We start from the raw sequence: 10,000 nt of genomic DNA, 5'->3' as shown, positions 1-10,000 counted from the left end.
ATAATACCCACCTGCAGATGATAACGATAGTTATTGACGACGAAGGATCTCAGCATATCCTCCCTATAGTCAGCATCAAATCCTTCCTGGAATTCTTGCTGATTCAGGATGTCAAGGAGGTTGGCAGCTGTCATTCCTAGAAGGAGGTCAACTGGAGTTCGACCTTCTTTGCCTTTGAAGTCAAGAGAAAAAGAATTTTCTTATTTTTCTTTTTATAGTTGAGTGATTAAAAATATTACTTGGTATAGACAAATGGAGATATTTAGGATATACGAATAAGTACTTGGGTGCAAGTTAACTTTTATATTATAGTTTAGAAATTAGGAATTTCATTCTGTTTAAACGTATGTATTCATTATGCAAGGATTTCAGTTCGTAACTGTATATATATGTGTATATAAAACAACAACAACAACAACAACAAAAGCAGCTGTGTCTAGAACTCTGCAGGACATTGGCCACATCCATGTCCTTATTCATGACTTTGGTTTGGCTAGTTTTCATCACCACGCTTGCCAACTACGGATTGATGATGGTGGGAGATTTATGTCTGATTGCTCACAGCAAATATAGCTACTATGGGTAGCTGTAGTACAGCTTTGTTGATCATAGCAATACACTAACCCTTCAATCACGTTAAGGTATCCCCACTCACAAAGGGAGGTGCATATATATATATATATATATATACTTATATATATATATATTTATATATATATATATATATATACATATATACATATATACATATATATATATATATATATATTTATACATATATATATATATGTATATATATATATATATACATATATATATATATATATATATACATATATATATATATATATATGTATATATATATATATACAATATATATATATACATACATATATATATATATATATATACAATATAAATATATATATACATATATATATATATATATATATACATATATATATACATAAATATATATATATATATCTATATATATATATATATATATATGATATTATACATCTACGGGTTTCAGTTGTATTATTCATTTCATGCATTATGAGTTACAATCCTAAATACCATTTATAATAAATTAAATATTTTTGTGTATGAGTTGACAAACACATTAAATCCATCTACGAAAATTTAGAAGTTAAACTTACCCATTTTTCTCATATCATTTTCCCAGTCCGGTTTGATAGTGACACCATCAAGGCTGGGGCCAACAGCCACTTGAAACTTGGATGTCTTTAGTTGAACCTTTAAGAACATCATTTCAATCTTCTTTCCTTTTATAAAAGATATATTTTTCCTAAATCCTAATTATTATTCAGACAAACATTAAGGTCAACTTATTGTTTGTCTTTCATGATATTGATTGAAGTAATACTATACTGATAAGAAATCATTTTGAGTTAAAACCATTTATATGTGAACAGTCAAGTCATATATTGTTAGGTTTAGTATAAATTCAAATTAACAATAATATTTTTTGTTTTCAAAAACACACCTTTAGGTATAAAGATTGACTATGGATCGAAATTTATATTTAATGTAATTTCTGCTAGAGATAATTAGAAGTTCTATAATAAAATCATCTCGAGTTAAAATTATTTCTAATCAAACATTAAAGTCCTACTGTTTATTGTTAGGTTAGATATAAACTCAACTTTCTAAAATCATTTTAGTTATCTAAAACATCTCTTCATGTATCTAAATAGACTTTAATTAGAATTTAGTTCTGTTGGTTACTAAAAATAATTTTTATGTAGCCACAATATTAAAAATACAATTTCCAGATTCTTCAATTACCCATTAGGAACTTAAAGTCATTACCTGCTATATAGAGAAAAAAGAACCGATTATTCGTTCTTTTTTTGCCATATTGTTTCATTAATTGTATCATTAATCTCTTATATTTTTTTCTCTTTCCAGGAATAACATACCCATCAAAAATAAGGAAAAGAAATTGCAACTAGAGCAGAATTAATCAAATTTTAAGAGAGATATAAGTTAACAAGGAATGAAATTATAATTACAGAAACAGAAAAAAGAATAGTTACATTTCATTAGTGTTTCTTCCTATTTCGATTCCATGTAGCTCATTTGTTGTCTAAACTCTGTGGAGACTCATAGTCAGGGGCAGAATAATTACTAAAAACAGCACAATTCATTATGTAAAGTTTTTTTCCCTATAATTCTACCATATCATATGAGTGGAAAGATTGTAAGCTAAAATTGTATAATTGTCAAAAGATAAAGATTTTCCCTTTGTTTTCCTAGAATGTCTTATTGTTATTTAAAAAAAAAAAATTATATCCACCTCTTATGTAAAACCCAAAAAATTAATATGTAAATAAGTTAAAATTATGATCTCTTTTATAATAAATTGCAAGAGTCTAGCTACATACAGTATATATATATATATATATATATGTGTATATATATATATATATATATATACATATATATATATGTATATATATATATATATATATATGTATATATATACATATATATATATATATATATACACATTTCCTCTCCCAGTCCCTAGAGTAGGAGGAGAGAAAATATTCATACCCTTGGAGGAAGAGGCGCGTCTGTATCCGTGTGTGTAAGCGTATCTATTTAAATGCTAACCTGTGATTTCTGACGGGTCACTTACACTAGTAATCAAACACTCATTTACAGTATATGTACAACATAATCAATTACCTGCAATATGTCGTGCAGAGGCCTCTTCCTCAGACACTGGAGAAGATTTTCATAGTGGCGAAAGAGGTTGTTTGGAACAGGGCAGTTCAGCTGGGTGGCTACATCGAAGGCGTGTCCAGATGGGTCCCGGACTGAAGCCCAGGGACTGAGTGCAGATCCTGACATCAGGATTGCTCGCTTGAAGAGACCTGCTCATGATGACCAGGTGAGAAGGATTGGCCAAAGGATATTATGGTAGGAAAGGATCTATGGTCTTACTAGTTTAGAGGGGCTGTTACTTTATGTTTTTTGGTATATATATACATATATATATATATATATATATATATGTATATATATATATATATATATATAACGGATTTTGAGCGAAGCGAAAAATCTATTTTTGGGTGAGGTAGCCATGTCGTCCTGATGGAAGTTCCTAGTAGGTAGCTTTCTACGGTATATTTGACTAATGTGATATTCCCAAAGAATTTTACCTTAAAGTATCCAGAATTCTAACTCCTGTAGCGAATATCCCTAAATAATCTCACAAGGATATCACATAATATCAGAGGACGTATTCTTGACACGTCATATAGCTATCTTCACCCCGAACAGTATTAACGCTTCGAGGGGGTTAAAATGACAAGAATCCGAAACGAGAATGAAAAGAGAGCCGGTCATAAAGAATCTCTCCTATTCCGTTTCCAGTGTGTATCTGATGGAGGCGGTAGCGCCCTCTTTATTCCTTGTAGCGATATACGAGGTGCTACAGATACTGTATTATAGGGAATGGTCAAAAAGCCCTTTTACAATAAAAGGAAGGGCGGGTCCATCAGGACGTCTTGGCTACCTCACCCAAAAATAAAATTTTCGCTTCACTCAAAATACGTTTTTTGGGCTCAGGCCATGTCGTCCTGATGGAAGTTTACCAGAGCATTACTGTATCTGTGGATTCTCAATCGTTGCCGTACTCTCAAGAAAGTATTTTCCTGGTCCATCAAGACCTAGAGACCTATGATGTTACCATCAACCATCATTTCATCTAAGCATGAACTATGTTAGTGCTTCCTGCCCCCTACAGGGTTGAGTCATACTAGATTCTGAAAAAGTCTCGAGGAGTACATAATAACTTATGGATGACAAAATGACAAGCTTGTATAGTGGTCTCGCCCTATATATTATAAAGCAAAGTTTGTATAAGAGTCGCCAGTCAGAATAACTTTGTGACCCCTTCCCCAATGTGACTACTCTTAATAACTATTGGATAAAGGTCGTATCTGCATAGGAACTAATTTTGCATCTCTGCCAATATCCCGTTGGTGTACCACGTCAACCCTTCCTAAAGAAGGGTTAGAGTGAGTAGACTTTCGCTTGAATCAGGGAACCATCTTAAAAGACATACCATGATAAAAATATCCATATTTTAATCTCAATGCTCAGTATATTTCTAATAAAAATGAGTGTGGGCGAATAAAACGCAGGGTTCACTATGAATTAGTTTATTAAAGAGTTAATAAACGTGCATATCAGATCTACCTTTATAAAATTTATAAAAAGTGGATGATATCCATTAAAGCACAAAGAAAACAGTCAACAGAAAATATTGTTTCATCTACCAGGAAACAGATTTGCCACTTCAATTGAATTAGTAATAATGCTACAGTCTGTACACTGTTTAATTACACTAGCGTAAGAAACGCTTGGCATAAGTATCCGTATTATGGTATAGTTCACCAATGTCAGTGGAACAGTCCGTAAGGACACTTTCGTGGCCTATCTCTCAGTGAGTAGTACACACAGTGACTACACACCCACCCTCTTAATTAATCGTCCCAAATTAATTACACTGTTCCTCGCAGATTTAAAACAAAAGGTTAAAGGATTCTACCTGCTGCTACCACAGATTAATCGAGTTGCTCCACTTGCTTTGCATAGTGCATAAAGAACACCTTGGATGACCACCAGCTGGTGTATGAACAAAGATGTTCAAGGTCCATATAAATAAGGAAATTTTATGGAAGAAGCAACTCCTCACGGATCATGAATGGCGGGTGTACTGTCAGGACCCGATTTGCGAATAACACAGGTGAGTTTCCCCCTTAGCTATAGATAACTTTGAGCCCGAGGTTTCCCCTCTGAACAGCTGTCCTCCCATAAAGTCTGAAGTTCTATGAAGATAGACCTTTAGGCACCCCACGGGACATAGAGATACATCTTCCTTCAGAGGGCAGATTCTCTAGGGACCCCACCTGATGGTGGGTAGCTTGTTCTTGGTAAGAAACGTTGGGTCTGGAAATAGATTCAGTTAACAATAGTATTGTGTCGGCTGCTCACCCTTTCCTCCTCACTAAGGAGAGAAAATCATGAGATGTAGGCCCCTGGTTTTCTGTGATGAAGCGAAGACAGTCGACTTCTGTACTCGCTGAGACAGGGATGGATCCGGTCGCGCAACAAATTTTAGTCGTAGTTTCAATGCCAGAGGGAACCACACTCTATTTGGCCACTTGTGGGCCGCTATTGCCGCCTTCCCTTTGAAGGATCTCAGTTGTCAAGGACCTTCAAAAGGAGGTTGTGCGGAGGGAACAGATAAATACTGGACCATCTGTTCCAGTCTAGGGACAGCGTCCACAGCCTCCGCTAGCGGATCCTCGGTATGGAGACACATAACGATCTATTTTCTTGTAGTCGCTGCCACATTGCGGAACCCTTGAATGTGAACTGCTGACAGGTGCCATTTCTTCCTTTCTGCTAAACGAAAAATGGCCAACATCACTTGGTTGATTTGAGGTGCCCTCGACCCTTGTCGATTCAGGCATCTCACTACCACCTTGCTATCTAGAACCAGTCTTATGTGGGGCGAGTGACGAGGAGATACTTTCGTTAAAGTCAGAAGTACTGCCGTGGCTTCTAGAAAGTTGATGTGAAATGACTTGAAAAGATTGGACCAAGCTCTTTGGACTCTCTTCTGATGAGAGTGACCTCCTCAGCCTTCCTTTGAAGCGTCTGTGTGGATAGTTACTGACGGGAGAGGAGGTTGAAGAAGTATTGATTTCTTCAGTTGCTTGGTGTTTGGATAACGACTTGAGAAGTGTTCGCAGTCGAGTCGGTAGAGGTCTTATTAGATCTATTCGCGCGTTTGATGCGTATTTCCTCTAGACTCCTGTTGCATCCTTTAGCTGCATTCTTAGCACTGGATCTGTTATTGAAGCAAACTGTAGAGAGCCCAGCACTCTCTCCTGTTCGCTTCTTGATATCCGTTTGGTTTTCAGCAGTCTCTTGAGAGATCCTGCTATCTCTTTCCTCTTCTTCCCAGGAATGAAAAGTCGATGTGACTCCAAATTCCAGTGGATTCCCAAACACTGAGATTTTTGAGCTGGAGAAAGTAGAGACTTTTTTGATGTTGATCTTGAATCCAAGATGTTCCAGGAACTAGATCACTATCTTAGAAACTTGCAAGCATTTGTCCTGGATGCTGCCCACACCAGCCAGTCGTCCAAGTAAGCTACTACTTGGACCCCTTTAGGCGTAATTGATGGACGGCTGCGTTCGCGAGCTTCGTGAAAATCCTTGGGGCTTTGTTTAGCCCGAAAGGCATGGCTCTGAAGGTGTAAAGTTTCCTATGTAACTTGAAGCCTAGGTAGGAGGAGAGGTGATGATTGGAACATGCCAATAAGCGTCAGACAAGTCTATAGAGACAGTACATGCCCTTTTGTGCAGTAGGGTCCTTATGTGTTGAAGTGTGGAGGATTCTGAACTTATAGTTCACTATGAACTTGTTGAGTGGCAACAAGTATAGAATATCTCTGAGTTTTTCTGAGTCCTTCTTTGGAACACAAAACAGCCTCCCTTGGAATTTGATGGACTTAACTTTCCGGATTACTCTTTTGTCTAAGAGTTCTCGGACATATTCTTCCAGAACTGGGGTTGAGTGTTGGAAGAATAGAGGAAATTGAGGTGGAGGTTTGCTCCAACTCCAACCTAGTCCATTCTAAATTTATTAGGCTGTGGGCCCAGGGATCGAAGGTCCAGCGATCCCTAAATAGCTTTAGCCTCCCTCCTACTGGAAGCATCTGACTTCTGCTGTTGTGGACCTGGGGCCTTGCCTCCTTGACCGCGTCCTCCCCTGGATCCCCTTCCTCTTGAAAGGCATCTAGAAGGACCTCTGGCTGTTCCTCTAGCCTTCGAATGAAAGGAAGAAGTCTGCCTTTCGAAGGCTGGGTTAAAAACTGGAGACTGAGTCGCCACTTGTTGAGGTACCAGGTGGTACGTGGTTGGAGGTTGTGCCATTATCTGAGGCACCGTGGTCACAGGGAGTTGTTGTTGTTGCTGTCGGTAAAGTATAGCTGGCTGAGAGGATGGCCTAGGCCTTTTGTCTTCCTCTTGGGTTGGGGACCCTCATCCTGAGAACACTTCCTCTTAAGATCAAGCCCCACTTTTTGAGAAGGTTCCTATTCTCTGTGGCGGCCTTGTCTACTACCTCTTTAACCATCGTTGGGAAAGAGGTCTTTACCTCAGATACGAGAGGAAATCAGTTTCCTCGGTCGTACCTCACCGCAGCCGAGGCGAACGCGAACTCCTTACAGGCTCTCCTAGCTTTAATAATGATATAGAGATCCTTCGTAACTGTGGCCACATGGGTTTTTTCCACTAGCATGAACATGTCCTGGATCTTGGGGTCACTTACCATCGTTTCTAATGTCGTTTGCAACGACATCGATGCCGCAAGTCTTTCCTTCGTCTCTTGCTCTCTGCGCAAGAGAACCTGCGGCAATTTAGGGAGGTCCTCACCAAACAGACATTCAGCAATATCAGGTTCCAGCTTCCCGACTGAGTCTCCAGTCTCCTTGGTCCAAGGGCAAGGTCGGAGATAACGGCTTGCACTCCTCCAAGGAGGGGCATGGTTTCCCTGCCTCCACCGCCTTTAAGGCTGCCTTATATCCCTTTTCCATGAAGGGAAAGGCTCTGGTAGGAGAGGCCACAAAGGAGGGAAGCTTCTTACTCAAGGCTGGCACCTTTGAGTTCGTGAAGCCCCTCTCTTTCATCGAGCTCGATAGTAAAGCCTGAGCTTTACTATGGTAAAAATCTATGATCTCCTTCGGCTCAGTCTCCTCCTTTGAGGCTGGCTCCTTCCTAAGAAGGACATAGCAGTCCGGATAAGAACATTTGTTCTGCCAAAATTCCACCTCTTCCAGAGGAATTGCTCCCAACTTTTCAGATATGACGATCTTCCCGATTGTCATTGGCCTTTGTTCGGCATACCTCCAAGGATTGGTATCCGAGCACAAAGGAAGATCCTTCACGTTGAGTCGCTTCTGCGGCCCACTTGATGCTAAAAGTCTACGTATCTCCAGTTTCATTGCAGCCTCCTTCTCATCATTCTTCTTCTGAATTTGTTGGATCATCTCAACAATAGAAGAAAGAGTCCTTCCCAGATCATCTGGAATAGCAGACAATGTAGAGGGAACAAGTTCTGGGTCCGGAACCGATGTAACCAACACCTCATCTATTTCTTCCTCTTCTACTTGAGGAGCCTGGTACAGCTCCTCCTCTTGACCTTCTCCTAGAAGGTCCTTTTCTGTAGAATCCGACACCTCCGACATCCTATCGTCCAATTGGATGTCTGGAAGGACGGCCGAGACTTTAGAATCTACCGGATTCTGGGCAGTTGGAATCTCCACCTGAGGCTGAGGAATGACTGCATCGGCTGATGCTTAAGGGAAAAGGTAGGCCCTCATCTTCTCATTTGGAAGGTAGGGGCCTAAGGTGTTTTTCTGAAAACCCCTCGCCCAGGATCGTAACTTTTCCCTGGCAGCATCCCTTGACTCCGTCGACATGGGGTTTTCAAAATCCTCGGTAATCAGGTTAGAACATACTGTACAAACCTGAATGTCCCAATACCGGAGACCACCTCTGGAGGCTGCGCATGCTGCGTGCCTCCTGCAATGTTGATGTCCACAGAAGTTCTTACTGCGGACATTACAGAACACACTCCCGCACTTCAGATGGTCCTCCTGAAAAGAGAAGAAAAGTCAATGAGTATCAAGTGAAGGCTTTTCACTTATATTGAACCACTTTGCTTATATAGAAAAGCTATAAAAGAATGAAGGAAAGACACATACTTGTATTTCCTGTCTTGTCAATTGCTGTAACCTCTCAAGATATTAAAACTAAGGTTAATTCTATACTATAATACCTTATGTAATTTCCTAAACGGAAATTTAATGTGTAGTTTTAATATACGGGATCGAAAGAATACAGAAAGAACTCACTTTCTATATAATGTACGGTGTCAACAAAAGGCTGTACGAGATAACATTAAGTATGTTGAAGAACTTTAGTGTTATCACAAACTCTGTACAGCAGTTTCTACTAATGCAGTGTCTACTACACTACAAATATAGCAACTACTGTACATTGCATGCTGTTGTGCCAGCCGGCACTCGCTGGTACGCACCGGGATACGCCGGCACGTGCCGGCCGGCATATACCCCTGCATAGTTCAAAGATATACTATATTTAACTAATAGGCGGCAGCCCACTGATTCGCGACTGTGTGCCGGCAGGCAATCATTGCCAGCCGATGGCTGAAAACACCAATAACCGGCTGCCGGCCGCTAATCGTAGCGGCCAGCAGATTCAAGCTGTGTTTCCACTGCCGGCGGGGAAGTTAATAAAACCATTGCCCGCCTACAGTAGCCGAGAACCAGAGAACCTCTTCCTGCCTGTCTGTCGGCTGTCAAGCCGGCAGCCGGGATAGGGGTGCAACACAATAGTCAGAGAAACAGTATGGATGTAAGGTTATAAGGCGGCATGCCATACGACCTTCCATCCAGAAAGAGTGAACTTATGGAAGGGGAGAATGTAGGATTCAGGCTTCCAAAGAATCCATAGCCTGCCGGGGTCTACCAGCAGACATGGAGGAGAGACCAAGGGAGGTCTGGGGTTCACTCTGCAAAGAACAAAGGGTCTCTGCCGGCCGACACGTATTGCCAGTCGACAGAGAGCTGAGCCGGTCCTCCATCCAAACCTATGCTAGGTACAGAAGTAGGACTGTGGCCAAAAGAAAATAAAAGAAAGAGAGGTGGGGAAGGGATAAGGGTCCTAAAGACTTCGTTCTAGCAAGAGACACACTCAGCAGTTAGGGAAGCTCATCCTAACCAAGAGTTGTCTATTAGGGAGGAAGACTGGCAATGCTTGCTATCCTCCTCCCAACCAGAACAATGTTAGGTGAAGTTATTTCGCCGGGCAACCGAGAAAACTTAATCTCCAGCCCGAGAAAAAACAACACAGGACAGTC

The 10,000-nt window shown here is 40.1% G+C and overlaps 1 protein-coding gene across 1 annotated transcript in view; it reads right to left on the bottom strand.

The window, feature by feature from the left end:
• The window catches only part of LOC137626962 (neuroligin-1-like), a 17,841-nt gene that overhangs the window by 2,698 nt on the left and 5,143 nt on the right, over positions 1 to 10,000 (bottom strand). The window contains exons 4-6 of the mRNA XM_068357946.1: positions 2,719 to 2,909; positions 1,164 to 1,260; positions 12 to 172 (exon numbers count right to left, since the gene is read on the bottom strand). Coding sequence (XP_068214047.1) covers positions 12 to 172; positions 1,164 to 1,260; positions 2,719 to 2,909 — 449 coding nt within the window. The remainder of the gene's footprint in view (positions 1 to 11; positions 173 to 1,163; positions 1,261 to 2,718; positions 2,910 to 10,000) is intronic.

This window comes from Palaemon carinicauda, chromosome 34, assembly GCF_036898095.1.
Source record: "Palaemon carinicauda isolate YSFRI2023 chromosome 34, ASM3689809v2, whole genome shotgun sequence".
Lineage (NCBI taxonomy): Eukaryota > Metazoa > Arthropoda > Malacostraca > Decapoda > Palaemonidae > Palaemon > Palaemon carinicauda.
Note: the sequence above shows the minus strand (reverse complement) of the source record. Positions and strands in the feature narration are given on the sequence as shown.